This window comes from Narcine bancroftii, chromosome 6, assembly GCF_036971445.1.
Source record: "Narcine bancroftii isolate sNarBan1 chromosome 6, sNarBan1.hap1, whole genome shotgun sequence".
NCBI lineage: Eukaryota > Metazoa > Chordata > Chondrichthyes > Torpediniformes > Narcinidae > Narcine > Narcine bancroftii.
This window is the reverse complement of record NC_091474.1, coordinates 77,690,027-77,708,933: the sequence shown is the minus strand read 5'-3', so window position 1 is coordinate 77,708,933 and position 18,907 is coordinate 77,690,027. Positions and strand designations below refer to the sequence as shown.

At 42.6% G+C, this 18,907-nt stretch overlaps 2 protein-coding genes across 5 annotated transcripts in view; one reads left to right on the top strand and one right to left on the bottom strand.

Annotated features, from left to right (window-relative positions):
- Positions 1 to 18,907, top strand: part of cdhr1a (cadherin-related family member 1a) — a 123,730-nt gene that overhangs the window by 63,733 nt on the left and 41,090 nt on the right. The window contains exon 18 of one of the 4 annotated variants that reach the window (XM_069885440.1): positions 4,685 to 5,271. The exons of 2 other annotated variants lie outside the window; for them this stretch is intronic. In XM_069885440.1, the coding sequence (XP_069741541.1) occupies positions 4,685 to 5,236 (552 nt within the window). In that variant the 3' untranslated portion in view covers positions 5,237 to 5,271. Of the gene's footprint in view, positions 1 to 1,713; positions 2,423 to 4,684; positions 5,272 to 18,907 lie in introns of those variants that run through there. One more of the 4 variants, XM_069885441.1, reaches the window with a different exon arrangement.
- On the bottom strand, positions 13,696 to 18,673 carry lrit2 (leucine-rich repeat, immunoglobulin-like and transmembrane domains 2). Its single transcript, XM_069888216.1, has 3 exons — positions 18,600 to 18,673; positions 16,093 to 16,874; positions 13,696 to 14,501 (listed from the first exon to the last, which is right to left on the bottom strand). Exons 2-3 carry the CDS (start codon positions 16,859 to 16,861, stop codon positions 13,696 to 13,698), a joined length of 1,575 nt encoding a protein of 524 aa, XP_069744317.1. The 5' UTR covers positions 16,862 to 16,874; positions 18,600 to 18,673.

Here is an 18,907-nt window from a genome sequence, read left to right as displayed (position 1 = left end):
GCTTCAAACTGGAAAATCCAGCTCATTGTGACTTTATTCAATTGTGCAAATTTCTACGATGATCCCAGGAGGGGTAGGATGGGGAAGGGGGAATTTGTGTGGAGGGAGACTCCAGTGATCCTCTCTGCCATTCATATGGTTCTGTGGATTGACCTCCAATTGATTTCTCTGCAGCAACCATAGCACACTGTGGTGTAGCCAGCCAGGACGCTCTCCATAGAGCTCCTGTCAAAAGTTGACAGGATGATTGCCGGTAGCCTTGCTCGCCTCAGTCTTCTCAGCAAGTGCAGTCGCTGTTGCGCCTTCCTAACAAGGGAGGAAATGTTTTGTGTCCCTAATACGTCACTTCTTAAGTAAACTTCAAAGAACTTGGTGCTCTCTACTTTCTCCACTATAACCATAACCATATAACCACTTACAGCACAGAACAGGCCAGTTCGGCCCTACTAGACCATGCCATAGCAAATCCCCACCCTCCTAGTCCCACTGACCAGCACCCGGTCCATACCCCTCTAGTCCCCTCCTATCCATGTAACGATCCAGTCTTTCCTTAAATGTAACCAATGATCCCGCCTCGACCACATCTGCCGGAAGCTCATTCCACATCCCCACCACCCTCTGTGTAAAGAAATTTCCCCTCATGTTCCCCTTATAATTTTCCCCCTTCAATCTTAAACCATTTCCTCTAGTTTGAATCTCCCCCTTTCTTAATTGAAAAAGCCTATCCACATTTACTCTGTCTGTCCCTTTTAAAATCTTAAACACCTCTATCAAGTCCCCCCTCAATCTTCTACGCTCCAGAGAAAAAAGCCCCAGTCTGCACAACCTTTCCCTGTAACTCAGACCCTGAAATCCGGTCAACATTCTCGTGAACCTTCTCTGCACTCTCTCTATTTTGTTTATATCTTTCCTATAATTTGGTGACTAAAACTGTACACAGTACTCCAAATTTGGCCTCACCAATGCCTTGTACAATTTCATCATAACCTCCCTACTCTTGAATTCAATACTCCGATTTATGAAGGCCAACATTCCAAATGCCTTCTTCACCACACCATCTACCTGAGTATTAGCCTTGAGGGTACTATTTACCATAACTCCTAAATCCCTTTGTTGCTCTGCACTCCTCAATTGTCTACCATTCAATGTATATGACCTATTGAGCTATTAATGTGTAGAGGAAGGTGGTCATCCCTGATGTTCCTGAAGTCCACAATCATCTCATTCATCTTGACCACATTGAGACGGTAATTGATTGTGAATGGACAAACGCTCTCCTCAAAGATTCTATGTTCTTTCTCTTCCACATTTACCCATGAGAGTTGTGGAGGTTTGTTGAGGAAGTGGGTTGGTGGTGCTGGGTTGTGTGGGGAGATGCAAAGCTGAACCATAGAAGTAGCAAGTCCCTACCTCGGACACATTGAGACAATTAGTCAAGCCACCAAACATTTGAGTGTGAAGTGTGACTAAATATATCTTTACGCAAATAAAGTTTGAATGGAGGAGTAAATGTAATTATCAAACCGTTGCTTGTTAACTTATTGACTGAATGTCATTGATAATTTTATAATTAACTAGTAGATTGCCTTGAAGCAGATGTCAGGAAATGATTAATGGCTGAATGTCACGCCATCAGACAAAGTGATCTCAGAGCATAAGTTTGATCAAAGATTTTGTTAGCATAACTGAAATCTAATGTTTTAACACTTCCAGATTAAATCAAGGCTCAAATCTTATATTTTGGGCCTAAGAAACCAGCCCTGGAGAATATTTAAGATTTGTGTGAACACGATCATCCTCATCATTTCTGTAACAGTAATTATTTCTGTCCTGGTGTTCTGGAAAACTGCTAAAATGTCCCAAATCCATCCAAGCTGCAACATCCGAAAAATTGTCAAGAGGCCGGTGCAATTAAAAGTGGCAGATTAATGAGAGGACAGTATTTCCACTTAACCTCAGCCCAGCGGACGGGATGCAGAAGTCACTTTCATTTCCATTTCTTCCAATATTGATACCATGGAGGTCTGTAAAGGAGTACAGAAGCAATGAATGGAAATGTGACCAACTGTCTTCTTGGACAGTGGAAGCACTCAGAATACTGTTTTTTTTTTACAACAGATAGTGGGAAGCTCTGATACTGGAAAGAATTCTGAAGCTTGCACCGTGATGATCACTGCCCAGAGCCTATGCCTGAGGCATGGTGGAAATTCACAGTGTCGTATGACTGATTAGGCCACAGTTTTCTCTATCTGTGCCTTGATTCCCCTGGTGGAAATCTAATCCAGCTCGTCTTTGGTATGATGCATGTGGCTTGCCGAACCTTAAGCCATTCTGTTTAGCTGCGTTAAGGAATGGCACAAAAGGTTTCTTATCTATGTTCAAGGTCTGAGAATTAAATCAGCATAAGGCTGCTAATCCCAAACTGTCCTTGAGAGATTGTGTTGAGTTGCCTTCTTGAAGCACTTGAGTCCATGGACTGTGAAGGAATAGATTTCTCGGAGCTGTTAGATTGGTAATAGGTGTGTGGGATAAGTAGGGAAGTGTGCAGACATTGGCATTTCCATGCACAATTTGTGGGTTTGAGAGGCGCCATCAAAGATGTCTTGGCAAGTAACTGCAGAACATTTTGTTGTTCATAAATACTGGGAGAATGGCATGGAAGATGGAAGGAGTGACTGCTTAGCTTGGTGGACAAGGTGCAAAGCAAATGTTTGCCTTATTCTGAATGGTGAAAACACAATGCTGGGGAAATTCAGCATGTCAAACAATGTGCTTTATATAACAAAGTTAAAGATACATAACTAACATTTTGAGTTTGAGCCTTTCATCAGGGTATGAAAAAATGTAGGCAAGGGCCTAAAGTACAGGCGCCTGCCGACATTTTTTCCATAAGGTGATGTCGGGCTCAAACCCAAAATGATGGTTATATGGTTCAGGTACTTGCCCAAATATGTTCATCTACACTGCCCCAATGAACTGCAACTGCTGGAGAAACTCAGCAAGTAACGCTGGATGACCTTATGAGTTTCTCCAGCACTTTTGTGCATTGCAAGACAATCACAGCATCTGCAGACTTTCCATTTTAAACACAACTGCAAACTGATAATCCAGCCAGCAATGAGTTTCGCTCAGTCTCCTTGTTGTAACTCAGTCAAATCCTGCGCCAGTATCAACCATGTTCATTCCCAGGTCATCTCTGGGGTTCAGCTCTTTCATTCATGTTTGAACAAAAGCTCCAATGAGTTCTGCAGTTCACTTGGAGAAAGCAAACTTAGCCTTTGTTATTGTCATAGTAAAATGTGTCTTGATAGCACTGATAACTGGATTTTGCCTCATGTTCTGCTGATGAAGAAGAGTCCACTTAGTAGCCCCAAATAGTCCTTTCCAAGTGAAGCAACACCTCACTTGTGAATCTGTAGACATTGTTCCCACTGTTACATTGTGCTACATTGGAAAGACTGCTCGCAGACTGGGAGATTGCTTCATTGAGCATTTCATCCTTGTCCGCCGCAACAGCGTGAATCTCGCAGTGTTCCATTTGCTTGGTGACTTGTCTGTCCACAGTCTCATGCATTGCCAGGCTGATACCACCTGCAAATTTGAGGACCAATACCTCATATTCCAGCTGGGCATCCTCCAACCAGGTGGCATTAACATCAACTTCTCCAGTTTCAGTTAGAACAGCCCCCATCCCTCTACCATCCTCTTCCCAACTCCATTCCTCTCTCCCTCAGATTCCTGTTTTTTCACTCACACCTTGAAGAAGGGCTCCGGCCCGAAACATTGGTAATATATCTTTACCTCCTATGGACGCTGGAAGACCAGCTGAGCTCCTGCAGTATTTCTGCGTTTAGTCTACTGAGCAGGATAAGATTTATCTGCATGTTGTGGAAAGTGGAAATTTCCACAATGTCGTGTAGATCCCATTGTTACAATTGTACTGGAATATCTTGGCCAGAGGCACAGATTGCTGAAGAGAACAAGACTTCTGCAGTAAAGCTGGGATTGCTGTGACCATTGTTTTCCACCATTTCTTGACATCACGTACTGCAAACCAAATCAACTCAAGAACTGGCTTCTAAGATGCTGGGTATGCCAAGAGGAAGGCAAAAAGCATAAACTTGGCATTTCTTGCTGAAGTTGCAGATGCTTCGACCATGTTTTTTCACGTTCATCCCAGGCTCTATATGGTATGGATGCACATAGATCCTGCTTCTACCTTTACTTGTTCAATTACACACACAAGAAAAAGTGATAGGGCAGTCGTACTGGAATATCTTGGATCGAGGCATTAGCCATGGGAATGTTTCATTTTGTTTGCTGCTTCTGCTGTTCACTGCCCACATACTCCCACAGCTTTGCCAATGCATACGCTGCTTGTCAGTTGGAAAATGATGCAAGATTTAAAATTAAAGCTTCTAAAATTCAAAGATCAACTTTACATATTAACTGAAATCTTGGCTTCTTCTTCCATTGAAATCAGGGCTCAAGCTTTATTCTTTGACTATCCAAGTAGATTACACAGCAGAGACAGAGGGGATGAACTGATCCAGGGAATGAAGAGCAATTCTGTCTTTTGGACACCTAGTAATTGTGTCCAAAACTATCTCATGAGCACTATGTATATATCGTAGATATGAGGAACCTAGGACTGAATCACTTGTCTTTTTGTACTCTTTTACAGACTTCTGGCAAAGGGCATTTGGGAGACTTTTTGTTGCAATCTAAAGATAATCCTATGAAAGCCTTAGGAGCGATCGCTGGAATAGTTTGCTTTTTTGTGTTCCTGACTGTCATAATTTCAACGGTCATGTTTTGGCGGAACAAGAAGTCCAATAGAGTTGGCCCAGTGAGGCACATCATAAAGCGAAGGCCAGGCTTCAGACTGCAGACACGCAGATCCAAGTGGTTCCGGAGTAAGAAGACCACCCAAAAAAGGACCTTCACGTCTGACCAGCACTTGCAGAACATGAGCGCAAACAATAACATTCCTGCACTTCCACTGGCCTTGCCAAGAGCCCCTTTGCTTCCTCCCCCTCAATCGACCCATCCAAGCAGACTCAATAAGCCCAAATGGGATCTCCCAACTGTGTCCGGGTCTATCAGTCCCAAAAGAAGCTATATCCCCCAGCAATCAAAAGGCAAGGCCTCAAACATCAACAATGCACTCGTGTTGGAACTCAAACAGCGTCTTGAAAGGAAAATGAATGAAGATGCATCAAAGTTATACTTATAAAGTGTTTGGATGCTATAATAAAGTCAAGAACATGATATGATTGAAATAGCTTGTTGTTGCTTTGTGTTAAAAATCACCTGTTTAACAATTCACAGGTTTTAAATGCATAATTTCTTAACCTCCAGGCATGGGTAATGTAACAAGCTTCACGTTTACTTGAAAATTATCTGCGATTTAAGGTCCTAGAGACCAGGACATACAACATATGAAGGTTATAGATTAACTAGATATAGTGAGGGGCCTTGGAGACTGGGAGGAAAAGGCAGCAGGCTGTCTGGAGTGATCAGAAAGGAGTGAACAGAGGGTTATTTCCAGCACCACAGATGATGTACATCAATGTACATCTACCTCTCATCTCCCAGACATTGATTCCTGGTTGCAGTCTTTCACATGAATTCAAATAATGATTTAAAAGATGAATTGAGTGCACTGTTTTCTCAAAGAAGACCACTTTGAAATGTTTTTACATGGATGCATGCAATTTGAGAAAATGTTTGATTATACCTTATTTCTTTATAATTTGTTACTCGTCAGAGCAGAACTTCAGGGAATGTCACCTCATATTTATTATGCTAAGAGGTATTGACAAAAAGTATTTTCTGTGCTCATGCATTCCTTCTGTTTTAATGGAAGAATTTTAAAAGATTAATGTGATTATTAAAATAGTGTAGGAAGAATGTTGTGGTGACGCATTAGATGTTTCCTAATTTACAATGGAATAATCTCACAGTATGTAGAAACTTGAGCGTAATCTTCCCAACCAAACCTTAAATTGAATCTGCTTACTATGTTAAATAAGTGATCTCTCCAAGCCGATGGAAACACTGTCCAAATGAAGGTTGGTGGGAGGACGCAAGAAATTATCCTTTAAGGTGGAGCTGGTTGAGAGTAAAAATGAATGAGACTGAAAAGGGAATGAGGGAGTGACTGAAGAGATGGCATTTGCTGTTTCATCAGGGAGGGGGTTAAGAGTTTGAGGCATCCTGGCAATGGCCAATAAAAGAACAAATGACTTTTGCATTTTGTGATGGTCGGTGTGCGCCTTATTTGTTATGTGTACTTCAAGCATGGGGGGACCTACCTCTATCTTTCCTCTAGCTCAGGGAAGTCAAAAAACTTTTGGTTCAGAGGATAGCACTGGGGTATCCTGTAATAAGTTTAGTAACAATCTTGTTAAAGCATAATCTACTTTTTTGCAGTGTTCATATACGTTGACTTATATTTTATGATACATTATTAAATAAAAGTTGAAGATTTCTGATTCTCTACAACCACTGTTTGTGTTTCAGACAATTCATATCTGTCTCTGCTGAGTATTAACTTAAATGTACAAACTTATTAGGATAACCAAGATATTTACAAGATCCCAATTATTCTGCCCATGAGATGAATACCGAGCTGCACTTTTTGCATTTAGTATCAGATGCAGGGTTAATATAAACATTATGGGCATTGGATGCCAAAGTTTGTGCTGTGTGGTTCTCTATTTTCAAGGGCTCCCAATCTATAACAGAGGTAATATTCCATACCACCCAACTGAGAAGGAACATTAGGACAACCAGTTCTACCAGACAAATCAATGGGCTTGTGACGCCACTGATGAATTTCTAAGCAGAACGTTTTCACTTTTTGTTTTTCTTTTACTGACTAATTGGTGAAGGGGGAATGGCAAATTTTGGGCCTTGATAAAATTAGGATAAATTAATATGCATAAAATGTATTTTTTCTATCAAAGGTGTGGTATTGTGTTTAATCCACATATTTTAAAATATGTGCTGTGAACTTTTTTTGAGAAAATATTAAATTTAACTCATTTAAAATTGAAGTTCCTTTAATTTGTATTTGTTCTGCATAAGTTTTAACAATGATTGATTTTATTACAAAAACCAGGGTCAGAAACTGTGGAGATCTGGCAGAGATTATTGTATCTTTCTTAGCTACGGGTAAGGTACTGGCAGGTTAGAAGGTGACAAATATTTTACTTTTATTTAAGTAAGGCTGGAAGGACAAACCAGGGAACTACAAGCTGGCGAGCCTAACATCAGTGGTGGGTAAGTTGTGGAGAGGATTCCGACAGGCATGATCTATCTGTATTTGAAAAGACAAGGACTGATAAAAGACTGGATTGGAAAATAAGTTTTATGATGCAAGGTTAGCAGAGGTAGGGCTTTTCTCTTAGAAGCATGGAAAGAGGAGAGATTCTGAGAGGCACAGATAAGGTAGATAGCCAGCTCCTTTTTCCCAGGGAGGGAGTAGCAAACACTAGAGGATGTCTGTACAAATTGAAGGGAGGAAAGTTAAGGGGAGTTATTAGGGGTAAGTTTTATACACAGAAAGTTGTGGGTGCCTGGAATGCCTTGCTGGGGAGGTGGTAGAGGCTGAAACATTAGGGGTGTTGGATGAAAGAAAAATAGAGGGTTACAAGGTAGGGTTTTTTTTGGTAGGAACATATAGGTCAGCACAACATTGAGGGCTGAGGGGCATATGATCAGCATGGCTTTGTGCATGGGAAATTGAATCTTTCAAAGAGGTGACCAAGAGGATTGATAGGGCCAAAATTGTCTTTGTGGACTTTAATAAGGGTATTGATAGTGTTCTTTTAAAGGGTGGAAGGAAACCGGAGCCCCCAGAGAAAACCCACGCAGACACTGGGAGAATGTACAAACTCCTTACAGACAGCACGGGATTCTAACCCATGTCCGGTTCCGAGCGCTGGCGCTGTAAAGGTGTTGCACTAACCGCTGCTCCAACCTGCTGCTCACAAATCTATATCAACTGGGAAAGTGGACAAAGGAATGACTGTTGGAATTCAATTCAGACAAGTGCAAATTGATGAATTTTGGGATGTTAAACCAAGGCAGTGATTACATAGTGAATGACAGGGTTCCATGGAGTGCTATAGAACAGAGAAATCTAGGGGTGTAAATACTTTGTTCCCTGAAACTGGCAACACGTGCAGACAATGTTGTGAAGAAGGCTTATGGCACATTTGTCTTCATTGGGTGATTACAAGGGCTGGGGTGCCAAGGATAGAGGTTATTGGTCTGCTCTCACCTGGAATATTGTGCGCAGGTCCGGACGCCACATTGTAGGAAGGATGTGAATATGCCAGAAAGGGCACAAAAGAGATTTGCAAGGATGTTGCTGGGGCTGTTTTCTCGATGAAAAGGAGGCTGAGGGTTGATCTAAGAGTTTTTATAAAATAACAAGAGGTAGTGCTAAGGTAAATATAGTCTTTTCCATAAAGCAGGGGAGGCTAAAATTGGAGGCCGTAAGGTGAGAGGGGAAAGATTTAAAGGGAATCTGAAGAGCACGTTGTGTTTTTGAGGATGTAGTAGAGATCGGTTTAGTTCCAATATTTAAATTAAAAATGTTTTAATTGAATTTAAATTTAGACCTAATGTGGTAACAGGCCCTTCTGGCCCACGAGCCCGTGTAAGTTTTGAAGGGTGGGAAGGAGCTAGATTCGAATGATCCCAGGTCGCTGGCACTGTAATAGCATTGCGCTAACCGCTGTGCTAACCGTGCTGTCCAAAGAAACTTGGACAGGTTCTTGGATAGGAAATGTTTAGAGCTTTATAAGATTAACTCAGGAAGGCACCATAGTTGGGAGGCGCAAGCTGGACTGAGGATTCAGTTTCCATAGTTATGATTCTGTGACTCTAAATAATAACATTAATTCATTCTCAGAAACATGCGGAACAAAGACCATCTCATTTGACATCTTGGTCTTGATCTTGGACTCATTTATCTGATTTTGATGGATGTGAGTTCATATCATATTTGAGACTCAATTCATTCCATTCATCCAGAAACATCTTATTGAATCCACCATGGATTGGTGGACATAATTGCAATATATCAGTCATCTATTAAATTTTTAAAAATGTAAATGTTTTAATTTTTTTTAAATTTAGACATTCAGTACGGTAACAAGCCCTTTCGGCCCACGAGCCCATGCCATCCAATTACACCCACAACCCCGGTATGTTTTGAAGGGTGGGAGGAAACCGGAGCACCCAAAGGAAACCCACACAGTCACGAGGAGAATGTGCAAACTCCTTACAGAAAGCGCCGGATTCGAACCATGGTCCCGATCATTGGTGCTGTAACACTGTTGTGCTAACCACTATGCCCTAGCAGTCACGAGGAATTTTATATTACAATACCAACAGAATTATGTTATTATTTTTTATTAATAAGAAGAAGGTTGAGACCCCAGTGGTATTTTCAGACTATTAGAGCTCACCAGAAAAAGAGGATTTTGTTCCATTAATCTGGACTGATTTTAGAAGATGGGCAAGAGCAGATTAACTCCTATTTAACATCCTGAAGATTAACTCCATCCATTTAGCCAGAAGGTAACCTACTTTTAAAGTCTATTTCTAAATTGCATCAGCCTCTCAATGTAAAGTTTTGACTTATAATTCCAAAATAAATGAATTGGAAATAATATCTGCCAATTGCATGGAATCAAATATTGTATATCATGCAAAAAAGGCCATTCAACACATTTAATCCAGAGAAAATAACACAAGTTTGTCCAACCTCTCTCCATAACTCCAAAAAAAAACTCTATGGGGGTTGTAGGCTAATTGGAGTATTTGGGCTCGTGGCCAGAAGGGCCTGTTACTGTGTGGTACATCTAAATTATAATTCATACGATCTATTGCCAGTCAGCATTTTGGTAAAAACGTCTGCACCCTTTCCAAAGCTTCCAAACCAGAATTGCACACAGTATTCAAGTCAAGTTTATTGTCATCTGATGGTACAACCCGATGAAACTGTGTTCTCTGGTCCTCGATGCAAAACATGTAGACACACAACCAGACGTAACACACCTACAGATAATATATATGCAGGATAAGTATTTCATCTATACACAGTTAACGTAGTGGTCAGCACAACGCTGTTACAAGGCCAGTGATCATGACTGAGGTTGGAATCCCACATTGTCTGTAAGGAGTTTGTACATTCTCCCTGCGTCTGTATGGGATTTCCCCAGGTACTCTGAATTCCTCCCAACATTCAAAAAATCCTACCAGGGTTGAAGGTCAATTGGGTGTAATTGGACAGTGTAGGCTCATGTGTTAAAAGGTCCTGTTGCCTAATTTTTAAATAAATAAATTTTGTTTCATGAGTATGAGAGTCTTGGAGGGTCAGTGTGCGCAGTTCCTTTGGACGTCCAACATTCTCACTGCCCATGGGAAGAAGCTGTTCCTCAGCCTGGTGGTGCTGGCTCTGATACTCCTGGATCTCTTCCACACACAGGCTGACCAAAGTCAGTGTCCTGCTCAACGAAGGCAAGCATAGCCCATGCTTTCTTTAACACCCTTTCTCTTTGTGTGGCCACCTTCAAAGAGCAGTGGACCTGAAACCCAGATCCCTCAGTTCATCATACTGTGCTCAGGCACTGAGCTTTGGTTACACGTCAATGGCTGCAAAACAGCTGTTGTGGTACAGTCGCTGCCCAACGAACAGAATGGCAGCTGTTTTCAAAGCATTGCCAGTTAAACAGTGGGTGACAATCCTTTGTGGAAGGGAGACATGGGATCTTCAGGGGTGGAATTTTGGTTGTATGTGCAGATGGACATAAGTCGCATAGGTTGTAAGTCCGGGAGTACCTGTATAATGAAATGGTGTTGTCCTCGTACCGAGCCACTCAGTCATAGGTGTATGCTCTCCTATGACTCTGGGGTTCGGTATGACAATACCATCTACAAATTTGCTGATAATGCCAGGGTAGTGAGTTGTATAAAAATGGGTGATGAATCATCATACAAGAGGAAGACTGAAAACTTGGCTGAACGGTACTCCAACAACAAGCTCACACCTAATGTCACCAAAACCAAGGAGCTGGTTGTTGACCAGGAAGAGAAAACCCGACGTTTATGATCAGTGATCAATGGGAGTTTAGAGATGGAATGGGTTAAGTTCTTGGGAGTCACTATCTTGGAGGATCTTTCCTCGACCCAACACACTAATAGCATCATGAAGAAAGCACGTCAGTGCCTCTACTTCCTCAGGAGTTTGTGGATGTTTCATGCGACATAGCGTCCCTGGCAAATTTCTACAGATGTGTGGTGAAAAGTGAGCTGACAGGCTGCATTGTGGTCTGGTATAGGGATACCAATGCCCCTGAACGTAAAGCCCTGCAAAAGGTAATAGACACAGCCCAGGACATCACAGATAAAACCCTTCCTACATCAGAGAGCAGCAGTAATCATCAAGGATCCACATCACCCAGTACACACCCTGCTCTCTGCTACCGTAAGGCTCGCCCCACCAGGTTCAGGAACAGCTGCTCCCCCTCCACCATCAGACTCCTCAACCACAAACTCAATCAGGGACTCATTTAAGCACTCTTTCTTTTGCACTTTATTGATTTTTTTTCCTCTCTGTGTTGCACAGTCAGTCTGTTTACATTTCTTTATATATTTTTAAGTGTACATTGATTAGTTTTGTTTTCTTTGCACTACCAATAAGTGATAATTCTGCCTCACCCGCAGGAAAAAGAATCTCAGGGTTCTACGTGTTCTGACAATAAATCTGAAATCTGCAATGGCAGAGAAGAAAATCTTACGTGATCAAAAAGTACTCAGTTACACACCCAATTCTTGCATGCGGAGCTGAGTATAAGAATACAGTATGTTCCAAACCATATGGATCGGTGATCAGGTGGTAGCAAAATACTATACAAAGCAATTATCAGCTCCGCTTCATTTACTTTGAAGAATTTGTCTCTTGTAATCTGGCAGTGGATTTTACCTGGTAGATTTAAATACTTTTACGCAAGATACAACTTTTGGCACAACGCCTTTACAGCACTAGTGATCAGGTCCCGGGTTCAAATCCCGCGCTGTCTGTAAGGAGTTTGTATGTTCTCCCCGTGTCTCCATGAGTTTTCCCCAGGGCTTCAGTTTCCTCCCATCACTTGAAATGTATCAGGGTTAAATTGGGTGTAAATTGGGCGGTAACAGACTCGTGGGCCAAAATAACCTGTTACTATGCTATATGTCTATTTTTTTAAATTAATAATAAATGTGTAAGAACAATGAGGAAAACTAGATAAACATTTCAGCTCACTACCATTAACAGGTTCATGTTAAATTAAGACCTTTCAACCAAGGACAGAAATACAAAACAAATGCCTGCAGCATGCTACACAGTACTTTAATCCGGATATAGCCTGGATTTTAGTTGGATCCATGACGCTATGAAAGCAGCTTCTGTGTCATTTGCTCTCAATATGCTCCTCTTACATAAAAGTATCATCTTCGCTTTGATAGAAATTGATTTTACCCAGACTACAACTGTTTGATGTGTTCATGTTTTGAGGTATGGGTATTGCTGATATGACCAGCATTTATCGTCCTTGAGGAGATGGTGGTATGCTATCTTAGTGAATGCAATCACGCTGTGGTTATCAGTTCTGGGACAACTAACTTCCCAGAAAGGACTGTAGACAAACTCAGCCTCCAACACTGCTTCACAATTTGTTGCAAGGCTTTCTACTTATAAACAAAATCATAGAGAATTTCTGTGTTTTTACCACAATCAGTGTCTGCAGATTTTCGTGTTTCACTTCATAAATAAAATCATGTCAAAATACCATGTATAAAACCTTAAAGTGGGGATTGTATTGTGTCTGAATTCTCTTGTCCACCCACCCTCAAAGTCACTTTTCTTGAGCACACTTGTTTAAATACCCTGCAAGCTATACCAAGGAAATAAACAATGATTTAGCTAAATCTCCACGACAGTCCATCAGTGAAAATTCCCCGTGAACTTGCCCTGTGGTCAACAGCTGTGAATATAAAAACAAAGAGGGAGAAGCTGGAGGATCCCAGTGGATGAGTTCAGAAAAATATACATCAATCCGAGACATAAAATGTTCACTAATCATTTAAGTTTTCTCTACACTGGACAAGAAAGAATTTGCTTCCTGAACACTTATGGATTTTGAGCTGCTGATTACAAAAGTCACCTTAAAATGTTCCTATCTCGTACCATTTTTTAAATATAATCTATTTTTGTGATTTCCTGTCATCTTTTTAAATTAACTTCAAGCATACAATTCCATTCTCACTTGGAATTCTTCCCTGCTGATCTTGATGAACACGGTGAAAGGTTTCACCAGGACATTGCGACCCATGGAAAAGCAGTATCAGGGCAACTGGAATCCATCCATGCTGGGCAACTATTGTTGGACACTGACATGAGAGGCATCAGATGCTGAGGCAAAACATTTTTACGTCAGTTGAACAAACGCAATGTGTCAGCATCATTATGCGATTAAACCTGCTAAATTCAATACAAGTTCATTTAATGTTTCTCCATCTTTCTTTGTGATACTGCAAATCTGAAATTATATTTCCATTCAGCTTGAATTATCTATCATAATCCCCAATATTTTTTCAGGACACAAACCTTTTGAAAAAATTTTGTTTTCGGTGTAATCAATACAATTCATCGCTGTTCTTGAGTTCTTTTTTCATCTTGTGGGTTTTGTCATCTGACTTTTTATGCCTCCTCCTGTCTTCCTTGGAATCTCGGTTGCAGAGTTTAGCATCACTCCCTGTCTGCAGACTGTCGAAGGTGACATTCTGCGCCCCCTTCCTCAGTGTCCTCTCTCCTCGTCTCTGTCGCCGACAAGCCTTGGCACATTTGTCAAAGCAGCTGAACCGTGTGTCAGTCGTGCACACATACAACCCGGCGGGGACTGCCAGAACCATGGCACAGACAATGACGATGATGTGAATCAGCTTCTCCCTCTGTTCCATTTCACTGATATCGGTGCCTGTGATGAACACAATACACTGACCTCTTTTCGGAGATTGGTTCTTCAGTGCCACGCACACCTTGTACTTTGTGGCTGGAAACAAATCATTAACTGAGTAAGTGTTTATGCCCGGTCCGATAGAAATCTTTTCCCTTTCAGCATCCTCAAATTTCCCAAAGTGTAGCGTGCACCAGGTCTCAGCAGGGTTCTGTGTAGTGACATGCCACTCTAGTGTTATACCATATACTGTCTGCTTTGCAATCCTGACATCAATATATGCATTCTCCTCTTCCAAGGGTGTGTGGGGCAAGGAGGAGGGGGTGGATAAAGGGAGTGAAGTCAAAATTTTCACCAGGATCTGCACCGTTGAATTTCCCAGATAGTTAGCGGCAGTACAACTGTAATTTCCTTCTTCTGGGCCATGTGCAGATGGAATGACTAGCTCTGATTTCACAGTTTCTTCATCAATGTTTTTGAGCGTTACTGTAATCAATGTAAAGAAATGGTGAAGTAACAGTGTAATGATGGACCATATTTAAAGTATAACATGACCTGGATCCCTACCATTGGGATGGAGATAAAACTCTGGCAATGGTTATTGTCCCACCTCACACTGCCATCAAGTTCATCAGTGTGACTGGTCCTCTTAACACTTCATTTAGCTCGAACTTGATTGCTTCCTTAAAAGAGATCCATTGGATTTAAAACCTACTTTAGCCAAGAATGTGCCTCGCACATTTCTTTTAGAAATAGGTCAATCAGCACAACTTTTGCATGCTGCAGGACTGTTGCTGGTCCAGACCCAGGGAGAGCAGAGAGGAGAGACCCAGCACTTCCCTGTGGGGTCCTACTTCCCTGTCCTACTGTCGTTGGCTCAGTACAGGCTTATAGGATTTAAATGGCCTGTTAAAGGATTTGACGATATTTTATTTAAAATCCTACTACCACGAGGTCTGGGCCTAATAGGGTGATGCCTGAGTTTGGCAGCAGAATCGAGAGGCTGCAGTTTTGGAGGAGCAGTAGACTGGAAATTGGGAGAACATCCCCCCCCCCCCCTTGAGAGAAGGAGATGGGAGAGGAGATAAGCCTAAGGACAGTGATCATCGTGGCAGACAAATGAGGGACTCTGTGGCTGAAGGACACACACAGGTTGCGGGCTGCTGGTGACTTGAGGTCATCGGACTCCCACCAGGCTGCGGGTTACTGGAGACATGTTGAAGGCAAGGAGGGCTCTTAAACATCCTGGGCTCTGAAGGCTTCCTGATCGTGTCAGAGGTTTGGATCTGGGCTCAGGTTACTGTGGGTTTGAACTGAACCAGAGTCTTGTGCAGCTGCAGAGGCTATGGGAGCGCTGGAGGCAAATCCACCGACACTTAGTGACTCTGGGGGGCTCTCTGTTCTGCTTCTCCAACTGTAAGGGCAATGATAATGCTAATGGCGAATCTGCCATCATGGCAGAGTAAAGGCAATTTTGTGTAATATTACATTTATCTTTTTAACATGACAATAATGTGTCTGATCTGATTTTTCCAAGTATTACTTTATTAATTTAAAACATCGCCTCTCACTCACAGGAGTGTAAGATCAAGGGCAGGAGGAGAAAATGACAATTTTGCATTCATTCCGAGTGAAGAACTTCAAGCGTTTGATTGGCATGGACCAAAGGACTTAATTTCAAATCACTGCACCTGGAGATATTTGGAATCCAATTCCTTATTCACTGCACTTCTTCAATCTTGTTCAATTTGTTTCATCAACATAACTTTCCTGAAGTAGAAAGTGTTGATGCCAACTGGAAATATACATTTGCACTGAGATGTAATCGAATTGATTTAATTTGAGATATTTAAAGGTTGCAATTGTCCCCATTCTACCTCTGCCTCTGGTAGCTGGTTCTACCAACCTACACAGATGGAGAATCTGTCTGCCTTGTTTGAAATGCAGGGATAGAACAGATGAGATCTGGCCTACATTTAGCATTTGCCCACATTCTCCAAAAGGCAGCTTGGATTCTCTTTAAATTTTGACCTTGTTCCAGTTTATCACCAGATTCTGTCTATGACTCTTGGCTTACCATTAAATTTCCTGAAGATCCTCACACCTTTTGTCCACCACATCGTAGGGGTCGGATTTCCTTTGGCTCTGCAAGACAGATGTAATTTCTGTCCATAAGGAACGCTGATGTTCGTATTTTCAGACATGGCCAATGGCTTAAAGCAACTCTTTAATTCCACTTGTTCAAAAAATGCCCCTGCCCTGGTGTCCGGCCCTGAACAGGTGAGGTAAGAGTTCATGAGAATAAGAGGGGGTTTGATGGATTTGAAGAAGTGTACAAAACTTTCAAGGCGACAGTCACAGAACCAAGGATTATCATGGAGAGCCAGGACAGCATTGGAAACAGCATCACCTGGGCCATCATACTGCTGTGTTCTCAGATAGACCGGCCAGTTCAGGAACACATCTCCAGAAACCACAGTCAGCCTGTTGAATGATAAATCCAAATAAATCAAGTTGGTAAGGTGCCTCAGTGCATTTTCTGGAAGGCCGTCAAGTCTATTATTCTTTAAATCCAAGATTTTCAAGGCTGGGCAGTCCTGGAAAGTTGTCCATGGCACTGTCCTCAGTTTGTTCCCTTGCAGGCGCAACTCGGATAGTTTGCTCAGGCCCTCCATACATCTGGTGTGCATGACTGTAATGTCATTGAAATTCAGCCACAGGTATTCTAAGGCAGCCGCTGTGGAAAATGCACCTTGGCGCAATTCCGCCAGGTGGGAATTTTCTATCCTGATTTTTTTAACAGCGGACGGGACATTCTGTGGTATTCTTTGCAGAGCTGAAGTCATGCAAATCAGACTCCTGAGAAATAAAGCATACTTCTGTAAAAGGGTGTTTATCATTAATACTGCATTGCAAACACCAATTCAATATGTAAATTATATATATCTATAAAATATAAATTATGTAGAGAGAATTTATATATAAAATACATTATAAAATTTATTAAATATATAATATCCCATATGAATGTTACAAATTATATATATATTAGAATATAGATTGAACTCAAAACGGTCAACCAGTTTATCTACCTCGGCTGCACCATTTCATCTGATGCAAGGATCGACAAAGAGATAGCAAACAGACACGCCAAGGCAAATAGCGCCTTTGGAAGACTACACAAAAGAGTCTGGAAAAACAACCACCTGAAGAAACACACAAAGATCAGCGTGTACAGAGCCGTTGTCATACCCACGCTCCTGTTCGGCTCCGAATCATGGGTCCTCTTCCGGCATCACCTACGGCTCCTAGAACGCTTCCAACAGCGCTGTCTCCGCTCCATCCTCAACATTCATTGGAGTGACGTCATCACCAACATCGAAGTACTCGAGCTGGCAGAGTCCGCAAGCATCGAATCCACGCTGCTGAAGACCCAACTGCGCTGCGTGGGTCACGTCTCCAGAATGGAGGACCATCGCCTTCCCAAGATCGTGTTCTATGGCAAGCTCTCCACTGGCCACCGAGACAGAGGTGCACCAAAGAAGAGGTACAAGGACTGCTTAAAGAAATCTCTTGGTGCCTGCCACATTGACCACCGCCAGTGGGCTGATCTCACCTCCAACCGTGCATCTTGGCGCCTCACAGTTCGGCGGGCAGCAACCTCCTTTGAAGAAGACCGCAGAGCCCACCTCACTGACAAAAGACAGAGGAGGAAAAACCCAACACCCAACCCCAACCCACCAATTTGCCCTTGCAACCCTGTGCCTGCCTGTCCAGCATCGGACTTGTCAGTCACCAAGGAGCCTGCAGCTGACGTGGACATACCCCTCCATAAATCTTCGTCCGCGAAGCCAAGCCAAAGAAAGAAAAGAAAAAGAAAGATTATATAGGCTCTAAATGTTGAAGGGTGGTAGTGGGGACGAGCTCCCGCTGCCTCACAAAGCTCTTCGTGGCTTGTATCTCAAACAGCCTCTGACAACCAAGTCCAACTCCTGGCCTTCATGTGGGGGGCATAGTTCTTCTACCAATAAATCTTCGTCTGCGAAGCCAAGCCAAAGAGAAAGAGAGAAGAGTTCTTCTACCCGGCGGAGCTGCTCTCACCGGCGGGAGAAGGGGCCACTGACACCTTGCTCCGGGCAAGGCTCGTTCACCGCGGATGGTCACTCATCCAGGAGGGGGAGAACTCCGATTTCAAACCTCCGCTGCCCTGTGGCTCTCCCCGCTCACGGGAAAGGCTTTGTTTGGGAAGGGAAAAATCCAGAGTCGGAGCCCCGAAGGTGGCTGACGGCTGCACCCAGCACCAGCTCGGTATCTCCTGCGATGCTGTTGGACCTTGTCATTAGCGGGCGGGCGGAGGGGTGGGGGGAAACAAACTCCCTATCAACTATGCCTTGCCTTGCTCCCTGGAGAGGCCACTCCAACTTCGCTTTATCCAGAGAGAATATATATACATGATAACATGTATATAAGCAAATAAATCATAATATTTAGTAAATATATAGTATCCCAAGTGATACGTTTATATATAAATTTAGTTCATCGGATGCGATGTTTCCGAAATCCGACACAGGGCTCATTTCTCACCTTCCAAAGCTGTCATTTCTGCAGGTACACCCTGTTACACAGGATGCAACCGTTTGTTCAGCGCAACAGATGAGGACGAGACTGAAAACCTTCCACATCTTGTTCCCGACTTAAATGTAGGCAGCGCTGCGACCGAACGCGCGGAGGTGGGGAATTTGGGATGAACTCTAATCACATTAGCAGTAATCTTATCTGACGTAACCTTGGAAGGCAAAGGTGGGTCAGGCACTGAAGTTGGAGGAACCCAAGAACTGACGGTGCTGGGATCTCAGGGCAAACGCCCAGAAGCTGGAGAGCGGTGGAGAGAG

Excerpts from the sequence above, each read along its gene's own strand:
- lrit2 (XM_069888216.1), bottom strand. The coding sequence starts at position 16,861 with ATGACTTCAGCTCTGCAAAGAATACCACAGAATGTCCCGTCCGCTGTT. Across the intron at positions 14,502-16,092 it reads GATCTTCAGGAAATTTAATG|TAACGCTCAAAAACATTGAT; the intron begins GTAAGCCAAGAG and ends CATTGATTACAG.